This window comes from Myodes glareolus, chromosome 3, assembly GCF_982192425.1.
Source record: "Myodes glareolus chromosome 3, mMyoGla1.1, whole genome shotgun sequence".
Taxonomy (NCBI): Eukaryota; Metazoa; Chordata; class Mammalia; order Rodentia; family Cricetidae; genus Myodes; species Myodes glareolus.
In genome coordinates, this window is record NC_142028.1 from 21,437,006 (window position 1) to 21,458,214 (window position 21,209).

General features: G+C 36.5%; 1 protein-coding gene across 5 annotated transcripts; it reads left to right on the forward strand.

Annotated features, from left to right (window-relative positions):
* Window positions 1–3,503: 3,503 nt before the first annotated feature.
* Window positions 3,504–20,212, forward strand: LOC125399097 (NKG2-A/NKG2-B type II integral membrane protein-like). Of its 5 annotated transcripts, XR_015737426.1 has the most exons (11): window positions 3,562–3,720; window positions 4,022–4,123; window positions 5,166–5,335; window positions 6,377–6,477; window positions 6,788–6,929; window positions 7,685–7,985; window positions 12,674–12,777; window positions 13,326–13,419; window positions 17,626–17,714; window positions 18,605–18,753; window positions 19,530–20,212. XR_015737426.1 is itself a non-coding variant. In XM_085687235.2 (6 exons), the coding sequence occupies exons 1-5, from the start codon at window positions 3,654–3,656 to the stop codon at window positions 6,903–6,905; spliced, it is 558 nt and encodes a 185-aa protein (XP_085543361.2). In that variant the 5' UTR covers window positions 3,509–3,653; the 3' UTR covers window positions 6,906–6,929; window positions 7,685–9,412. The 5 variants fall into 5 exon arrangements, 2 of the variants coding, with proteins under 2 accessions (XP_087760209.1, XP_085543361.2); XR_015737428.1 differs by lacking the exons at window positions 17,626–17,714; window positions 18,605–18,753; window positions 19,530–20,212 and adding an exon at window positions 13,524–14,521; XR_015737427.1 differs by lacking the exons at window positions 17,626–17,714; window positions 18,605–18,753; window positions 19,530–20,212 and having other exon boundaries at window positions 13,326–14,521.
* The last annotated feature ends 997 nt before the right edge of the window (window positions 20,213–21,209 follow it).

The window sequence follows — 21,209 nt, forward strand, 5'->3', positions numbered from 1 at the left end:
AATGGGAGAGACCTTGGAAGTTACAGTCCTAAAAGGGATGTCTCTATCAAATCTTTCCCCTCAGGGCTCCAGGAACAATGGAAGAGAGACAAAAAGAATGTAAGAACAAGAGGGGATGGAGGACACCAAGTATTCCATTCTTTCCAGACACAACATGGCTTTCACACAGATGAACTCACAGAGACCATGGCTGCATGCACAGGGCCTACATGTGTCTGTCTGCACAGATGGAGTCCTAGAACTAAAGAGAGAAGTGGACACATGTCCTCCTACCTAGCACATAAGCTACTTCCAACTGGTGGTCACTTGCAAATGACAATTTAATTTTGTACAAGGGAGTCATGCTGAAAAAACAAACCATTCTTAAGGGTGGACCTCATGCCCAGCTATCGAAGGCCAACACAAAACATACTCAATGGCATCTTTGAAGGTTCTTTGTCTCATAAATTTAAGTCAGATTTTCATTTTCTTTTGTTTATTTGTTTTTTTTAACTTAAAGATTCTTTGCACATCTATTATAACTTACAGTTTTGGATTATTGAGGGATTTCTAAGTGTGGATGTATGTGTCTCTGCATCTATATGCATTTTTGTATCTTTTTGTTTGTTTGTTTGTGTTTTTTGTTTTGTTTTTTTTTAAGTAATTTTATTAAATTATAAAAGTTTCCATTTCCGCCCCTCCTCCCACCACCCTCCTACTCCCCCCACTCCCTCTCCTCCTCCCTCTTCGGCCCTTAGGGCAGTCAGGGTTTCCTGCCCTGTGGGAAGTTCAAGTTCCTCCCCCCTCCCTCCAGGTCCAGGCAGGTGAGTATCCAAACAGACTGGATCCCCAAAATCCAGTATATGCAGAGGAAACAAGTCCCAGTATCATAGTCAATGGCTTTTCAGAAAGACTTCGGGCCAGCCACATTCAGAGAATCCGGCCAAATTCCGAGAATCTGGTTAGATCACGTCCTCGTTCAGTCCCAGTCCAACTGGCCTTGGTAAACTCTCATTAGATCCGTTCCCTTGTATCAGTGGGTGATAGCATCCCTCGCAGTCCTGATTTTCTTTTTCATGTTCTTCCTCCTTCTGCTCCTCATTTGGACCTTGGGGGGCTCAGTCCGGTGCTCCAATGTGGGTCTCCGTCTGTATTGCCATCCTTTGCCAGATGAAGGATCTATGGTGATAAGCAAAATATACATCAGTATGGTTATAGGCCACGGCCGGTTCAGGCACCCTCTCCTCTGTCCAGAGAATAATCTGGGGATCTCTCCTTGGACCTGGGATCCCATATATAATCAAGTCTCCTGTAAACCCTAAAATGACTCCCTTATTTAAAATAGATTCTTCCCCATATTCATCCTTCCTCACTCTCCCCCTCCCAGGCCACTGAGCTTTCCCCATTCCTCCCCTACTCCCTTCTCTCTAACCCTCCCCCCTTCCAACAACACTCCCACCCCCCCCCCATGCACCCGAGGTTACCTGGGACTCTTGTCTATTTCCTACCTCCTGGCGGGTAGCTAAATAATCTTCATCAGGTTTATCTTCTTATTTAGCTTCTCTAGGATCACGAATAATAGGCTCAAAGACCTTTAATTATGGTTAGAATCCACTTATGAGTGAATACATACCGTGTTCCTCTTTTTGGGTCTGGCTTACCTCACTCAGTAAAGCGTTTTCTATGTCCATCCATTTGCATGCAAAATTCAAGATGTCATTGTTTTTTACCGCTGAGTAAAACTCTAATGTGTATATGTTCCACACCTTTTTTAACCATTCTTCTATTGAGGGGCACCTAGGCTGTTTCCAGGTTCTGGCTATTACAAATAGTGCTGCTATGAACATAGTTGAACAAATGCTTTTGTAGTATGTTAGAGAATCTCTAGGGTATATTCCCAAGAGTGGAATTGCTGGGTCCTGAGGGAGGTTGACTCCCAGTTTCCTGAGAAACCGCCACACTGATTTCCACAGTGGCTGCACGAGTTTGCATTCCCACCAACAATGGATGAGTGTTCCCCTCACCCCACATCCTCTCCAGCATAGGCTATCATTGGTGTTTTTGACTTTAGCTATTCTGACAGGTGTAAGATGGTATCTCAAAGTGGTTTTGATTTGCATTTCCCTGATCGCTAAGGAGTTAGAGCATGACCTTAAGTGCCTTTTGGCCATTCGGAGTTCATCTGTTGTGAATTCTCTGTTCAGTTCAGTACCCCATTTTTTAATTGGGTTAGTTAGAGTTTTAGTGTCTAGTTTCTTGAGTTCTTTGTATATTTTGGAGATCAGACCTTTGTCTGATGAGGGGTGGGTGAAGATCTTCTCCCAGTCGGAAGGTAGCCTTTTGGTCTTACTGACAGTGTCCTTTGCTTTACAGAAGCTTCTCAGTTTCAGGAGGTCCCATTTATTCATTGCTTCTCTTACTGTCTGAGCTCCTGGGGTTCTGCTTAGGAACTGGTCTCCTGTGCCTATATCTTGTAGACTACTTCCCACTTTCTCTTCTATCAGGTTCAAATCTACATGGGAAGTAGAAAGTAGAAAAAGACAAGATCTCCTGACTAAATTGTTAACATGGGGACCTTGTGGGAGGGTTGAAGGGGGAAGGAAGAGACAGGGAGGGGGAGCAGAGAAAAAATAAAAAACAGTAAAAATCAATAAAAAAGGCTTATTTTAACAAGCACATGTTCTCCAACTAAGTATGAATTAACAATATTTGACTATGTAGTGCCTCTACTTTATCACTTTGTTAGTTTCAAAGTTTAGCCATTAAATCAATAACAAATTATTTCATGAAATATAATAAATACTAAAAATCTCTTTTGATAAAAACAGTTTTGAAGTATTTCAAATATTGATTAAATTATATATGTTTATTTTGACACAAAATATTTTTCAATATTTACAATACCTTTAATTATTTTTGCAATTTCTCAGAACCCTTCCATTACTCCAAATAGATGCTAATTTAATAGCATGTGGTTCATTTTATTAAACTCATATAAAGTATTGATCTAAAATAAGATAATGTAGACAAATAAATATGTCAATGTTCTTAGTCACTGACTTAGATCATTATATTTCTATTTCTTATTAAATTCAAACAATGAAAAATTAATACATAATATATTCTGCTATAGCATTGAACCTTTTCACAAAGGCATTATGTCATTTGGTATCAATTGCCTCAAATATGCTAGTTTTTACATGACAGGATTTAAATAATAATTCTGTTTCAAAAGAGATATTATGTCTCATGAATTTGGGGACATATGTTGGGTGAGTTTGAGGACACATAGAAACTAAATTCAATGTATAATTTTACCCTTAATTTGTAAAGCTTTTAATCTCTAATTTGTTTGTTTGTTTTTTCATTTTCCCTATTTGTACTAATTTGTCAAATTTGTAGTATGTTTTTAAACTGTAACACATGAACTCAAGGCCCATTGTAAAATTAGATGTTTCAACTGTACAAAAGCTCCAGTTCTCTGGGCCCCTCCTTTGTGACTGCATCAGGATGTCTTCTTAAGTAGAATGACCATAGCTCCTCACAGGGCTGTAGACATGAGTCATGAGTCATCTGCTCGGAACTGAATACGTGGCTCAGGACCCAGGGTAGCAGCAAAGGAAACACAGGGGCACTCACAGCTCCATTTCAGTAACCCCACAGGAAATCAGCTGATGGAACTCAACCTTCATAATGCTTCCCAGAAAAATCCCAAGATCAACAGGCACAGCCGCTGCAAAAGTAAGGCATTGAATGAACCTTCAGTGTAACTGTTCTTGGGTGGTAACTGGCAAGCAGACAGGAATAGACTCCTTACTGGAAGAAAAGGAAACCTGACCCATGCTGTTATGTTTAAAATTTGAGCAGTTTTAATTCAGTGTTGCAAGAATATATGATCATTTTATTCACTGGAAATGCAATGATATTGCCTACAGATTGCAGCATTGGGAAGGGCCAGGGGGCTGTGTTTATTCTTCTGATTCTCTGAGTTCTCTTCTGTGTAAATGCTGTGAACATCTGTATCCATTTTCTATCTCTGCAGAATTTTTATCACTTCCCGAGAAGCTCATCTCTGTGATCCTGGGCATTGTCTGGTTTGCTTTATTGGTCACCTTGATGATAATGACCAGAATCGTCTTTCCATGTAAGCATGCTTTTGAGAAATTATAAAGGAGCTTTCGTCTTTAATGATGACATGTCTTTCAATGCTTTTTCCTAGTGAGGAAAATGCTTTTAATTTCAAGTACATATATGGATTAAATGTTGAATTTTTATTCTGATTTTGTCAACATTATAAAGAAAAGGGGCATTATAATGTTTGCTTTTAAGTGTATCAATTATGAATTTACAATTGAACAACATGTTTAGAATATTTAACTGAGAAATAAACCAATTTTGAAAGTGTTTTGTCACCCTATGTGTTGTACTGTAAAATTTCTTAAACTTGGAAATTTATTGAACTAATTCTTTCCAAAGCTACTACCATATTATTCATATCATATCCATTACAATTGTATTCTGTAGTATTCTAATTCAAAAAGCTTATAAATTTTAAACTAAGGGATTAGAATTGTTATGATTAATTTAGATGTCAACTTTACTAAGAATACATTAATCCTACAAACACTAAACTAAAGGAGCAAACCCACCCCTTCCTAATTACAAGTCAGAAAGGTACACTTCGCTTGCCAAAGTTCTGAGGCTTGTACACATTATAGTTTGTCTCTATCTTAAGTCAGGCAAAGATAATTTTTTATAGGAAGAGAATGATCTAGAAATATGAACGCTATAATCTCATAAACAAACATTAAAGGATGATAATACCTTTTGCCACTCAATAAGAAGAAATAATTGTGTAAAATAACTATACAACAGTTTTTAAAATTGGCTTAAATTCCCTACTTGCAGTCTAGGATGAGTCAGTAATGAATTTGGTATTCTAGAACAGATGTTATACTCAGTAATTCTGAGTAGAGTTGTGGGGAGAGAATTTGTTTTGGATTCATATGCTTTATATGGACATATAACTATGGGTCAGGGGTTGCTGCGGCGCTTGAGTATGTTTGAGTCTGCATTCTGTTTTCTATGGATCAGCATCTGGAGTTCATAGCTATATTTTATACGTGGGTGCTCACAACTATCCAAATGCAAATTAACTTTCATTATTAAATTCCTGTTGCTTCTAGATAATAATCTTTCTTCAGCACACCCTTGTGGTTCTTGTCCAAAAGAGTGGATGTCATATTCCCACAGTTGTTATTACATTAGTGTGGAGAAAAAAAATTGGGCTGACAGTTTGGTGTCCTGCAAAGCCAAAAACTCTAGTCTACTTTATATAGATAGTGAAGAGGAGCAGGTAAGTGCTGTTGTGTATCAATCATTGCTTAACCTTTTTTCCTGTTGATGTGCTAGACAATACTCCCACACCACCCATGCTATCTGGTGGCCATTGAGGGAAGGAGTGAATGCCACATCCTCAAAGGCAGAGGCAACTTACATGGCCATTTGTACTCATGGGATCCTAAACACCAGCTCCCACCCTGGTGTCCTTCAGCAAGAAAGAGAAGCCCTTCATATGACCAATTACCCCATTAGGCACTTTCAGCCTTGCTCAGTGCTGCTGGTCAGTCTCTCTTACATACAGAGGAGAGAGCTCACATAATCTACATGTTGTTGCCGGGCCCTGAGAGAGAACATATAGGGTAATTTCCTTTCATTGATTGAGGGACACAGGATGTCCTGCCATTCTGAAGACCCCAACGTCAAGTGTCAAGACCTTTCAGCTTTGTTTCAGGCCTTCAGAATTTCTTGATTGTTTCTTTGATTATAACTCCCCAAGTTTGACTTCTATCTATAACAATAGCCAAGAGAAGTTTTAGAGTTACCCTATTAGTAAGCCACCTCTACAGTGATTGACAACAGTGGAGGCCCAGCTAATTAGTGATAACATGGCTACCCATAAAACAGAAACTATGTCCACTACATCACCCATTTCATCAATAGCAAGCCACAACCTTCCTTCTAAAACTGAACTTTGAGAAACAGTAGAAAAATAGATTTGAGCACAATACCCATAGAATTTCATGCACAACTTCTGGAAATTTTTTTGAATCCCTGTTATGTTTATGTTGTGAGCATAGATATAAATTAAGTTACATAACTAAGTTGCCAAATTTTCTACTAATACAAGAATAAAACTTATAATTGTAAATATTTGAAAGTCAACTCTAAGTCAAAATGATGTATGTATGTGAATGTTTTGGCAATGTAATAAGTGTTCTCAACTTTAATAATTTGGTTCGTACTAGATAATAAACATACTATAACAGAATATACTAACACATTTAAAAGACAGCATGAGACTTAATACTAATACAATTCCTTGATTCCCTGGCAGAACTTTCTGCAATCCCTCTCACTGATCACATGGACTGGAGTCTTTAGGGAGAGCAGAGATCAACCCTGGATTTGGAAAACAGACTCAACTTTCAAACCAAAGTAAGTTTTCAGGAATGATGCAATAGACAAGAAAAAATCAGAAAAAGAAAGCCTCAAAAGAATGGTGTCAATAAATGAAGTTGAATTATAAATAAATAGGCAGAAAGAAGCTGACCTTCGTGAACTCCTTATGTGAATCTGAAGAATTGGCTACTTGGCTTTCATAATAATCAGTATTTACTACACTATTAGGGAAGACATCATTGCCTACTTGCATGAGATCCTTCTTTTGCACTTATTTATAGGAGTCACTCACTTAATAGATTATCCACATAAAGTATATATTCATTTTGTGTTTCCACCATTGTAGGATAACAGAACTTTTCCATGGTGAATGTAACTGTGTCATGCTGTCAACCTCTGGCCTCCCAGCAGATGACTGTCAAGTTTTGCATACATATCTTTGTAAGCATAAGCTCAACAACTAAAAACTCTGTATTGGAGTCTTTCAGGTAATTCTCTATTTCATAACCTGAAAATAAGATTAGGACTATGTGCATATTAAAGTGAATTATATTATTTGTTCTAATAATGAATTTTTTCAAAAACAATCATGGAAGTATACTAAACACACCAAAGTATAAATATTACTATTGTATCTGAAACTTTTTGCTCAAGATACTCTTTATAATGCTAAATTTTATAAGATATTACATATATCCAAGGAGAGATTTTGCAGAAGTACTGTTACATTTCAAATTTACCATACAATTTGCTGTTGTCATAGGACTTTGTAGTATTGCTTTGCTGGAAGCTGAAGATTGCATATTGAGTTCCCTCAGTATGATTATGTTGCTCATTTATCAACAACATTTCCATATATATGTAGATACCCATCCCCCAATCCTCCCAGCCTCTCCCCGCATAATCCACTCATCTTCTGTTTCTGCACAGAATAGAAAGGTCTCCCTAGGATATCAACAAAATATGGCATATCAAGTTGAAATAAGACTAGGCCCCTTCCCGATATTAAGAATGAATGATGCAACAAGGAAGTGGAAAAGAGTCCTAGAAGCAGGCAAAAATGTAAGAAACAAACACCAACCCCTCTGATAGGATTTCCGTAAGAAGACCAAACTACACAACTGTAACATACATGCAGAGGAACTAGGTCAGTCCCAAGCAGGCTTTTGATTGTGAGTTCAAAATCAATGCACTTGGACATTATGGTCCTAAAGGGATGTCTTTATCAAATCTTCCTCCTCAGGACTCCAGGAACTGTGGAAGAAGAGACAGAAAGAGGGTAAGAGCCAGAGGAGATGGAGGACACCAGGGACTCAAATCCTTCCACACACAACAGGACTTGCACACAGATGAACTCACAGAGACTGTGGCAGCATGCATAGGGTCTGCATGTGTCTGCAACAGATGGAGTCCAAGAACTGAAGGAAAAGTGGACACCTGTCCTCCTACTTAACACATAGGCTACATACAATCGGTGGTCACTTGCAAATGAAAATTTAATTTTCTCCAAGGGTGTCACGCTGAAGAAATAAACCATTCTTAAGGTATCAATTGACAACACAAAACAAACTCAATGGCATCTTTGGAGGTTGCTTATCTCATAATTTTAAGTCAGGTTACTTGTTTTATAACTTAATGATTCTTTGCATATCTATTATAACTTAAAGTTTTAGATTTTATGGGATTCCTGTGTGAGAATGCCGGTGTCTCTGCATCTATATGCATTTCTTATGCTTTTACTTTGACACTTTCTCTTGTTCAGTTCTTTTCTTTTATTACAATTTGCTTTCTTTTGATTTATATTATATTATTACTGCTTAGATGTCTGTTTGTTTTCTAATGAGAGAAAAATAGAGTGTGGATTCAAATGGGAGGGGAGGTGTGTAGGAACCGGAAGAAGTAGGGAGAGAAAAAACTGCAATCAGATTATATTATATGAAAATATTTTTCTGTAAAAGAGAAAACCCAAATAAGAATCTCTTGAAAGAGGAAGCTTGGTGATTAATCCTCTCTCACCTTTTAGAACACATAGAAATTCTTGTAAGGTACTCGAAAAATGACACACTCAGTTGACCACTATGTCCTTTCAGTAAGACAAAATGACCAACATTATAAGGATGTGGTGAGAAAAACTGATTTCCAAATCAGTCGGGTATGAGAATTTCCTGTTCAGCCTTCAGAGACACATTAGTGAGAAATCTACTTTTCCACTCCTGACTCACCCTGAGTCTCATGGGCAGCCTGCTTAGTTCACTGTCACAGTTGTCCTGGATTCTGACACTGGCTTTCAACTTTTGGTGATCAGTTCCCACAGACCTCCTATGAGCTCCTCACCTCACTGCAGGACGCCTGGCTTTCTGGCAGGAGTGGGAGGATATCACCGCCTCCTTGACTCCACCATCTTATTCAATTCAGGGGACACTGAAATGCTCCATGTGGAGCCACTGAGGCACAGTTCTAAGCAGGGAATCAAATTGGACCATGGATGCCTTTTAGCTCCTCAGGGAAATCCAGCTCATGGAACACACTGGAGGACTGTCTCAAATTTCTGTCCTTGCTGTCTGTGGAGAGTTAGCCACCTACTCGTGTTTGTGTTTCCTTATCAGTATAATTAAGCCTACAGCTATAGGAGACCTAATGATGTAGTAATGATTTTAAGTTGATTTTAAGTGTTGCAAATACTAATAATTGATTAACAGTCATATGTTATAAGTCTCAAAGCCAAAATTAATTCTAGATATCACTGATTCCAGGACTCAAGAATTAAATTATTTAATGAAATCTTCTTATCATTGAATCAGTAATCTGAAAAAATGGTAGATTTTAACAACCACAGGTTCTCTGGCTAAGTATAAAAAAACAGTATTTGATTGTGTAGTGTCTTAACATTATCACTTTGTTAGCTTCAAAGTTTAGCCATTAAATCAATAACAAATTATTTCATCAAATAAAATAAATACTAAAAAAACAATTTTGAAGTGTTTCAAATATTGTATAATTTGTACATGTTTATTTTGGCACAAAATAATTTTCAATATTTTCAAATAGTTAATATTTGTAATTTCTCAGAACCATTCCATTACTCCATATAAATGCTAATTTAGTAGCACATGATTCATTTTATTAAATTCATATAAAGTATTGACCCAAAATAAGATAATGTAAACAATTAGAATATATCAATGTGACTGATTTATATCATTTAATTTCTATTTCCTATTAAATTCAAACAGCATAAAATTGATGCTTATTGATTTTATTACAGCATTGGGCCTTTTTTTGAAGGCATTTGTCCTTTGGTATCAATTGCCTCAAATTTACCACTGCTCTTACGTGACAAGACAAAAATAATTGTTTTGTTTCAAAAGAGTTATTTTGTGTCGTGATTTAGGGACATATGCTTGGGGAGTTTGAGTCCATACTCAAACTGTACATTAAACTGAATCCAATGTATAATTTTACACTTAATTTGTAAACTTTCTTGTCTCATTAATTTGTTTGGTTTTTTCATTTTCCCTATTTGTACTAATTTGTCATATTTGTAGTAAGTTTTAAACTATAACACATGAGCTCAAGGCCCAAGGTAAAATTGGATGTTTCAACCATACGAAAGCTCCAGTTCTTTGAGCTCCTCCTTTGTGACTGCATCAGGATACATAGCTTCTTAAGTAGAATGACCATAACTCCCCACAGGGCTGTAGACATGAGTCATCTGCTCAGAATTGAACACGCGGCTCAGGTCCCATGGAAGCAGCAAAGGAAATCCAGGGGCACTCATAGCTTTAAAATACTTAACTGAGAAATACCAACTACTTTTGAAAGTGTCTTTATCCATCTATAGGTTGTACTGTTAAAATGCTGAAATTTATGAATTTACTGAACTAATTTTCACTAAAGTTTTTACCATATTAATCATAGCATAGCAATTACAATTGTATGCTGTATTATTCTAATTCAAATAGCACATAAAATTAAAATTAAGGGACTAAAATTTTTATGATTACTTTAGATGTCAAATTTACTAAGAATTACTTTAACTCTAAAGATTCACAAACTTCAGATCAATGTTAAAATGGATCAGTGATTTGCTCTAAGAGTAATAGTGTTGGATTTCAACCTTCAAATGCTGCCACACTTTAATACCTCATGTTGTGGTGACCCAAAACCATAAAATCATTTTTTTTGTTTTCTACTTGGAAACTGTAATATTGCTACTAATGGGAGTCATAATATAAATATCTGATATTCCCTATAGTCATAGGTGGCCCCTGTGAAAGGGTCATTAACCTTCAAGGGGATTGTGACCCACAGGTTGAGAACCACTGAGTTGAAGGGGGTCTGTGTAACAGTGCACACATATGTCCAATCCCTGTCTTATAAAACTCAAAAGCATGTTCAACTAGTTATAACAAAATACAGGAAAATAAAGATTTGAGCAGGAAGACCAGATAAAAATATGCATAGGGAATGTACATGAAGGAAATGAAAATGTCTGCCAAGTTATCTGAGTTTAATTACCTCTACCTATTCACATTCTGATCATATTAGCTATCAAATATATATAGAAATTTTTGTGTATGGTAAAATTAAATGACAAAGTTAATTTCAGACTAAATGTACTTGTAAAAGAAAGGTTTCTATAAAATAAAAAAAAATCTGGATATAAGTATTTAGTACCAGTACACAAATATAGATAAAATGTTCTAAAGTAAAACAATGACATGTTATACAGAGTTGTAAATACATGAAACATGTATAAAAACATGAATGAACTCCACACACATCACACTGACAGGAAAAAATGTTAAGCAATGATTGACACATGGCAGCTCTTACCTGCTCCTCTTCACTATCTGTATAAAGCAAGCTAGAGCTTTTGGCATTGCAGGGCACCAAACTGTCAGTCCAATTTTTTTTCTCCACTCTAATGTAATAACAACTGTGGGAATATGACATCCACTCCTTTGGACAAGAGCCGCAAGGGTGTGCTGAAGAAAGATTATTATCTAGAAGCAACAGGAATTTAATAATGGAAGCTAATTTGCATTTGGATAGTTTTGTGCATCCATGTATAAAATATAGCTATGCACTCCAGATGCTGGTCCTTAGAAAACAAAATGCAGACTCAAACACACACAAGCACAGCTGCAACCTCTGGCCCATAGTTATATGTCCATATAAAGCATATGAATGCAAAACAAATCCCACAGCTTTGCTCAAGATTACTGAATATATAATCTATTCTAGAACACTAAATTAATTTATGACTCATCATAATTTGTCAGTAGGAAATTTAAGCCAATTATAAAAACTGTTGTATAGTTATTTTACATGATTATTTCTTCTTACTGAGTGACAAAAGGTATAATCATTCTTTAATGTTTATTTATGAGAATGTAGTGTTCACATTTCTTGATCATTCTCTTCTTATATACACATTATTGTCTTGGTCTGGCTTCAGTAACACACAAAATGTAACGTTCACAAGCACCTATTTCACACATGTGTGGTTCCTAGATGGCGCCTGTGATCTTTGTTCACATGACCAGGTTGCTTTTTGAAACAATTTCTATCATGGTTTTCGTGAAATAAAACCTGGGCAGACAGTAAAGTCTCCCTGTGAGGAACTGAATTCTCATCTTGTGGAGATAGACTCCAAAGCAGAGCTGGTGGGTCACAGGCTCCTACTTTTCCATTTCTTTGTAACTGTTTGCTCTGAGAGAACTGGTCATGAAGATCTACTGAACTAAATGTTCTGGAAGGACTTTGATGGCTACTAATGATGATTTACTATTGTCCCTAGTGAGAAAATAGAGATTCTCTGCTGCATTGCAATGTTTCATGTTACAAGAAAACAAAAGAAACAAATTAGCTCCCACTAGGAAGTTCTCTTAGCAGGCTTGTGTAAAGCCCTGCAGAGACCCATAGCTGCAGTTTGTAAAGAAGGAGCAGATCACCCAGCCTAGAAACTCATTCCGTTAATCTCAGCACTTGGGAGGGTGAGACAGGAGAACCACCCTGAGTTTGAAGCCAGTTTGGTTTATGCAGTGAGTTTCCAGGCCAGTTTGGACTATGGGGTGAAATTATGTATATATATATTATATATTATATATATATATATATTATATATATATAAAATTTAATTAGTCAAATATTTTTAAAAGGCAAAAGGAAAAGAAAAATGATTAGGATTACATAAAGTTATGAGTTGTGATTTTTCTGTACTCAACAGGAAAACTTGCTATTGTTTAAAATTCAAGGGTGAATTATTCTCAACACAGATGAAACACATGGGTCCTGGCTGTGCGAAAATGGCACCAAAATACAGGAAACCAGGTAAGTGCAATGTTTGGATAAAGTGGACCTTGCTGAGGGTAGTGGGATTGTTGTACATGTGCATCCTGTCTGTGTGTGGCACAGAAGGAGCATCCAGAAGAAAGGAGAGAGCTCTGCTCTGAAAGCAGCAGTGTGCCATAATAGAGAAAACATGTTAGCCTCAGGTATTCTCACCTTTGCAACGTGTGTGTTTTTATTCTACTGGACTCCCTGGAGACATTTACATATCATATTAGGAAGCCTGTAACTCTAACTCTTGTGTGATTTTCTTTTTATTTGAATCACAGTTATATTTTCTCAGACAGTGCAAAATTAACTTGTGCCTGATGTTTTCCATTAAGGTTATTGATCTGTAACTAAACCACCTCACACCTCACCCCGACCCACACCAGACTCCAAGACGGCTCTTCGTTTTCTTACTGTAACAATGTTTTTCTTCTCTTTGTCCTGTGCTTGAATTTTTTTTAGATAATTCTAACTTTGAAATAAGAAATGCGATCTGCAGGGACCACCTGCTTATTTCTGATTTTTTAATTATTTTTACACAGAATTAATGATTCAGAAAGAAGAATCATCGTTGTCATTATCTGCATGGAAAATAATTGCATATTAAAGACTGTTCATCTAAGGATGCATACACCTGTAAGTTTAATATGCCATGATAACTATTGCATTAGCACAATTTTTATTAAACTATGAATAACAAATTATGTCTGTTTAAGCTTATAAATTGTTTTATGTGTTAGGAGCAGAGGATGTCACAGTGTACATGAGGAGGTAGAGGACAACTTGATGGAACTGGTTCTCTCTTCTACTTTTATATGGAGTCCAGGGGTCAAACTCGGGTGTCTGGGCTTGCGTGACAAGTGCTTCTACCCAATGAGCCATGTTGCTGCTTGGTTTTTCTGTTTGTGTAATAATCTTACACTGTGTTGTTCAGCCTAGATTGTATTCCCAGGGCTCAAACTGTTTTTGAGTCTCAGTATATCTAGTAGGTAAACCAGAGATACCGCCCATTCACCCAGTGTAGATTTCTAGCCAGAAGATACCTTTTGAGATTGCTTAAGACATGTGTTGAAAACACTGTTTGAGACAACAAGAACTGGTTTAATGAAAAACAATAAAGAAAAAGGCAAGTGACGTTGAAAACGTTAGGACATCCTGAGTCTGGGTCAGAGGTTAAGAATGCTTACTGTTCCTTCAGAGGCCACAGGTTCAGTTCCCAGCACCCGCATGTCAGCTCACAGTAGTCTGTTACTCAAACTCTACCAGATCAGACACCCTCTTCTCATCTCCACAGGCTCCTGCATGCACATGATAACTCACATATGCATTGCAGTGTCTAACGTAATACCACCTTCTCCAGACTCCATTTTAGGTTTGCTTAGAGTTCTTATCTCTCTATCCACCACTAACACTTACCTTAGAAAAACAATTGCAATTTCCATGGTCCAGATGTATTAACCAAAATAATTAATGTTTACACAAACTTAACATATGCTAAAAAAAAAACTAGAGAAGATAAAACTAAAAAATAATTGTCACGCTGTGTCTAAAACTTTGACTATTCTCTGCTAGAAAAAAAAATGTTCCAAGGTTATGCTGACCCTCATCTAACATTGATGTAAACTCTGAACTTCGTGTATTTTGCCTTTAAAAATTCTGTAACCCTGAACTTGAGCATCAATGGGTGTTGAGGCATGAACCTGTTCTTTGCCACTAGCTAATAAAGAATTCACATTTTGACTTGGCTTAATCAGTATGGTTTTTCTGTAACCTTCTTGTATGAGTTATTATAATATAAAATAATGAATCGATTTTTTTTAAAAAAGGAGCTCTGAGTCTGGGGACAGTTGTCTGACACTGCCGTTTCTAGAAAGCAGCTAATATTGCACTTTCAGTCATTTAAAAGGTGACCCAGAGATGATGGGAGAACAGATGAGAGAGCCTAGAAGAGGAACAAAAAACATAAAGAGAAAACAAAAGAAAGCTCTTGTGCTAAAACATAAAAAACTGAAAATTTAAAATTCTGATTTTTCAAATCTTTGAAGGAACATTTGATAACAGTTCTCTAAGTGATAGTCTAAAATTTATCATTCTGGTTTCAGAGGGCCCCAGGAACACATATGATACATACAAAGCCAAAAGTTCCACACACATAAAATGATGATGATGATTATGATGATGATGATGATGATGATGATGATGATGGCATATGGAACAATAATGATGATGGTGATGGTGATAAAGATGATGGCTGGCTGTGTATAGAATACAGCCAAAGAAAATTGCCATAGTCAATAGAACTATGATATTTTTTTCTGTCAGAAACTAGTACATTTAAGGACCTATTCAGACTTCTGAATTTTTTAATTGATTTTTATTGAACCCTACATTTTCCTCTGCTCCCCTTCCTGCATCTCCCCTCCCCTCTTCAACCCTTCCACAAGGACCTCATGCTCCCAATTTACTCAGGAGATCTTGTCTTTTTCTATTTCCCATGTAGATTAGTTCTATGTAAGTCTTTTTTAATGTTTTCTCCCTTATTGTTTGCATTGAAATACAATAAGGAGTGAAAACATGAAGAAAAATTTTAGAAAAGAAAACTACAACATCTTTTGGATATATACTCAAAAGTGGTATTACTGGGTCTTGAGGAAGGTTGTTTCCTAATTTTCTGAGAAATCACCACCAGCAATGCAAAAGTGTTCCCTTCTCCCCACAACCTCTCCAGCATAAGTTGTCATCAGTGTTTTTGATCTTGGCCATTCTTACAGGTGTAAGGTAGAATCTCAGAGTTGTTTTGATTTGCATTTCTCTGATGACTAAGGATGCTGAACTTTTCCTTAAGTGTCTTTCTGCCAGTTTAGATTCCTCTGTTGAGAGTTCTTTGTTTAGGTCTGTACTCTATTTTTTAATTGGATTATGTGTTCTTTTGGTATCCAATTTCTTGAGTTCTTGCATATTTTGGAAATCAGCCCTCTGTCTGATGTGGGGTTAGTGAAGATTTTTTTCCCATTCTGTAGGCTGTTTTGTCTTGACTGTATCCTTTGCTTTACAAAAGCTTTTCAGTTTCAAGAGGTCCCATTTATTAATTGTTTCTCTCAGTGTCTGTGCTGCTGGGGTTATATATAGGAAGTGGTCTCCTGTGCCAATGCTTTCTGGTTTTACATGCAAGACACAAGGTGCTTTGAGGCGAAGGAACCTGACAGAAATGCAGGTACTCAGACACCAGTGCAGCTGTGATCCACAGGGCACAGTCTATTGCTTTGAAAGTCGCTGTAGCTTGTCATCATGTATTTGATGTTGGTTTTATAATCATACAGAATGAAACAATTATGGGGACATGGCGACCTCCAACTTTGTTTCAAAGAATAGACAGAAAGGGTAACACACGATCAATATTGATATTCCATAACGGGGTAAAGAATGAAAATGTGAGGATGAAGGTGAGCATACAATGGAGATTCCAAGAAGTTAGAGATGACATGAGTGTGGAACGTTTGCTGAGAAATGTATTTTTTTTCTGAGCAAGAAAAACCAGTCCCAAGACTGGGGTCATCAATGGATGGTGCTTCCAAATCAAGTGAGTTCCACATCATAAGGACATAGTCCAGATAATGAATATGAAAATATAGAACTTAATGGATTCCTTACTAAATTATCATCTTGTTTTAATCTGGTCCTTCCTTATTTATCTTTTATATCTTCTCCTTGAATTTATTTACTCTACACCACTACAACTTGAGCTTACATAAATTGATTTCACAGTGCCTTATACATAAGTTTATATTGCTTAACAAAACTGGGTTCATATTTGTGTTTTTAAGGAGTTTTTTGTATTTCAGAGTGTAATGACTTTTAGAGATGAACTGAACATTTTGCATTATGGCATTAACATGAGTCTTTGAAGGCCAAGCAAGGGTCATACATTGTCATTTAAGGCATTTTTGACAAAAGGTCTTAGAAAGTTTTTGAAATTTCTGGGAAGTGACTAAATGCAGCAAATCTACTTTATGACACATCAAACAAAGACATCAAAATATCATCAGTTTCTTATGACTCAGAATAACAAGGTAAGGACACAAGGTTGCACTGCTAATCTCATTTCCAGTAGAAAGCTACTGGTCTTTCTAGCATACTTTTTTCCATCTGACTCTAACATTTTACATATAAAACAAAAAGTTCATATTTTATAGAGCTGAACAGTAACAACACAGACCATGAATATTGCATGAAAGGCTAAGTATATAAAATATAACATAATAAATCATGCAATAGACAAAAGGAAATGTTCAAAAATTCTTATTTGCTTTACAGTGTACATAAATTAATGGACACAATTAAGAAACCCAACAACAAAAATGTTTATCACTGAAGTTACTTGCCTTAGGCTTATCATTTTCCCCTATTGAAACAACCAATGTGATGTGTTCTATCACAATACGCTACACTCTTGTGGATCACTTCCCATCTCTTTATCTTTCTCAAAATCGTTTTGGGTTAGGCTCATAGTGATATCTTATGCACATAGGTGTCCAATGGGTCAGACCTAAGATCACCCAATGGTCAAACGTTTCATAGTATAGCCTGATAGTGTCAGTGTCACTAAAGCATTGGGGCAAACTAAATTTGCATCATCTCATCAGAACTTCCTAATCATATAACAAATTGCTTATGTAATGTAACCATAGATATCAAAATACATATTAAACTCATCAAGTTCATATTTGAGAATGAATCTGTGATATTATTAATCATAGTCACTGATAATAACATCTTTACAGCTGCTAGATAAAAAATTTTATAATTTTTGACTTCCCTTTCATATTTTCAAACCATGTGCAGATTCGGGTTCCATGTCACTAGCACCCATCCATCTAATCATGATGAAACCATGACTGTGTGTTCTGTGAATAACTCCAAGAACTTCCCGAGTAAGTTCCCTGGACCCCAACCTAAACATTCTAATGTCAAGAGAATATTCAAAGTGACAACCTAAAACAAGTAGCTATCTTTTAAAATCTCTCTGCTAAATATTCTTCAATGGTTTAGTAGCAAGGAACATTCACTATCTCTCACTCTCCTCTCTGTTCTGGTTCTGCAACACCAACTGCATTATTCACCTTGGTACAACAACCTTGGCTGTTCTTTAAACTCTGTCTTAGTTCCTTTTGAATTTTGTGATGAAACACCATAACTATGGCTGATATAGGAGGTCCTTCTGTTTATGTGTTGCTTCCAGACCAATATGTTTATGTGTTGCTTCTAGGCTAATCTGGTATGATAGACCACACCCTCCTTAAAGGTTGCTATGAACACCCTCAAAAAATTACTTCACCCAACCCCTGACTGAGACGAACTTAGCATACAGGATACACCATGAAAGGCCTGATTAACAGTGCCACCATTCAGTAGAAAGCAATATGGACAGAACTATGCCCTTATTCCCAAATTTGTCTGTAAATGTTTATTTACATTTAAAGGGGTATATGACATAGGCATGAATAATTTGCATTTGTATGAATCTTGGTTCATTGATGAAAATTTTAGGTTAGTTTTGTTATATGTATATTTCTGCTCTTAATTAAGGTAGAGTGATTGTGTATTTCATTTAAAAATGTAATTTATAATTAAGAAATATGGGTTAATAGATAATTATATATAATACTCAAGTTTGTAGTCATGTTAGTTAGATTTTCTAGATGTTCAAAGAAGTATTTCAGATGGATAGGGATTCTTTAAATCTTTCAGAGACCTTCAAAATAAGGCATTTAAAATGAACTTAAGACATTTTATGACAATGATACCCATCTGTTCCTGGCAGCACAAGCTACTTTAAGAGGAAGATGGGCATCAAAGGGGCTCCTTGTGGAGTTGGTTAGCCATTTGGGCAAGAAAATGCTCTTGCCTGGACTGTTACATAAGCTGGACATACAGGACTCACAGAAAAATGACTGCTGAACCTGTCTAAAGGTGAGATGATCTTTCGGGGTTCCTACTTCAGGAAAAATTCCACAAAACATTCTGCAGAACACAGAAGAAAGTGACTGAACTGTCTTTGAAATATCCTGCTTCATGAAAAAGTCTGCTGGATACTATGGGCCTGTGGGGTGAAGATGGATACCCCAATGGTACAGAAGAACTTTGGGTGACTGTCCAAGCAGCAAGATATCTGTTTCAATTCTAGAATTTTGGAAGTTGCTTACACTGCACTTCCTGTTTACTTAGGCAATATTATATCCTTCTGAGGTCTTTGATGAAGTTGAAGAATTTATAGTTATAGTTATAGTTTTCCTTAGTTGTGATAAAAGTTAAAAAGTATATATGAATATTGTAACTGTAACTCTTGCTTGATAACTGTTCTGTTATATGTAATTTTACTATGTTAAAGCCTTCATTTTTGTTTAAACCGAAAAGGGGAAATGGTGTAGGAGATCTTTCTGTTTATGTGTTGCTTTTATTGGTTAATAAATAAAGAAACTGCCTTGGCCTTTGTTAGGGTAGAACTTTGGTAGGCAGGAAAAACAGAATTGAATTCTGGAAGTAAGAAAGCAGAGTTAGAGAGAGAGCTGCCATATAGCCACCAGAAACGGACATGCTGAATCTTTCCCAGTAGGTCACTGCAATGTGGCAATATACAAATTAATAGAAATGGGTTAAATAAAGATGTGAAAGTTAGCCAATAAGAAACTAGAGATAATGGGCCAAGCAGTGGTTTAATTAATACAATTTCTGTGGAATTATTTCAGGTGTACGCTAGCCAGGCATCCAGGATGAACAAGCAGCCCCTCTCCTTGCAACACTACAGCAACTTATAAAAGAAGCTACAGTATTGAAAACAGCTTGGTATTGGCATAAGAACAGAGAAGTCGACCTAGGGAATTGAATAGATGATCCGGATATTAACCCACAAACCTATGAACACCTGATTTTTTACAAGGGAGCTAAAGGTATACAATGGAAGAAGGAAAGCATCTTTAACAAATGGTGCTGGCATAACTGGATGTCAACCTGTAGAAGAATGAAAGTAGATCCATATCTATCACCATGCACAAAACTCAAGTCCAAATGGATTAAAGATCTCAATATTAATCTGATCACACTGAACCTGATAGAAGAGAAAGTGGGAAGTAGTCTACAAGTCATGGGCACAGGAGACCACTTCCTAGGTAGAACCCCAGTAGCACAGACAATAAGAGAAACAATGAATAAAAGGGACCTCCTGAAACTGAGAAGCTTCTGTAAAGCAAAGGACAATGTCACTAAAACAAAAAGGTTACATTCTGACTGGGAGAAGATCTTCACCCACCCCTCATCAGAGAAAGGTCTGATCTCCAAAATATACAAAGAACTCAAGAAACTAGACACTAAAACTCTAATTAACCCAATTAAAAAATGGGGTACTGAACTGAACAGAGAATTCACAACAGATGAACTTCGAATGGCCAGAAGACACTTAAGGTCATGCTCAACCTCCTTAGCGATCAGGGAAATGCAAGTCAAAACAACTTTGAGATACCATCTTACACCTGTCAGAATAGCCAAACTCAAAAACACCAATGATAGCCTATGCTGGAGAGGATGTGGAGTGAGGGGAACACTCATCCATTGTTGGTGGGAATGCAAACTTGTGCAGCCACTGTGGAAATCAGTGTGGCGGTTTCTCAGGAATCTGGGAGTCAACCTCCCTCAGGACCCAGCAATTCCACTCTTGGGAATATACCCAAGAGATGCCCTATCATACTACAAAAGCATTTGTTCAACTATGTTCATAGCTACACTATTTGTAATAGCCAGAACCTGTTTCTTGAACATTTATTACAATTGTGGACATAAATAATGTAAACTAATTCACTAGTTTAAGAGATTGCTAAAATTGGATGAAATTATGAACAAATAATGTCATAAAATATCATTAAAAGGGATTGACTTGTATCTCAATGGTAGAGCATTTGAGAGCCATGAACAAGGCCTTAACTGCACTTTCCATCACCCTATAATTATCAAATTTGAAATACAGAATTATTGAACAGTTTGTTCAATACAGATCTTTTATTAATTCTGGAGTAAAGCAATGTGGAGACCCATCAGCATCACTCAAAGGAAAGTATGACTTTAGATACAGTCCCTTTTAAATTTATTATACTTTTCGTTCTTCCAGAAACCTCATCGCTGAAAGAAATGTTTAATTTTGTGTTACTATGACAAAATATCTAATAGTGCACAATAATTAAACAAGTAATTTATGTTTCATCCAAAATTATAGTACACAAGACATTCAGACCTCATTGTGTGGCCAGAGCTTCCCTGGCATCAACACAACATCATGAAGAAGAGAAGAAAATTCCACTGAATAAGTCTTAAGTGATGCTCTTCAATTAAATTCCTCATAGTATGTTCTCTGCATTTAAAGTTTAAAATAAATTTTC

What these genes read in the sequence shown, in the direction of transcription:
- LOC125399097 (XM_085687235.2), top strand. Translation starts at nt 3,654, where the DNA reads ATGGAACTCAACCTTCATAATGCTTCCCAGAAAAATCCCAAGATCAAC. An exon ending in TAGATAGTGAAGAGGAGCAG is followed by an intron (nt 5,336 to 6,376) that starts GTAAGTGCTGTT and finishes ATTCCCTGGCAG; the next exon opens with AACTTTCTGCAATCCCTCTC. An exon ending in GACTCAACTTTCAAACCAAA is followed by an intron (nt 6,478 to 6,787) that starts GTAAGTTTTCAG and finishes CCACCATTGTAG; the next exon opens with GATAACAGAACTTTTCCATG.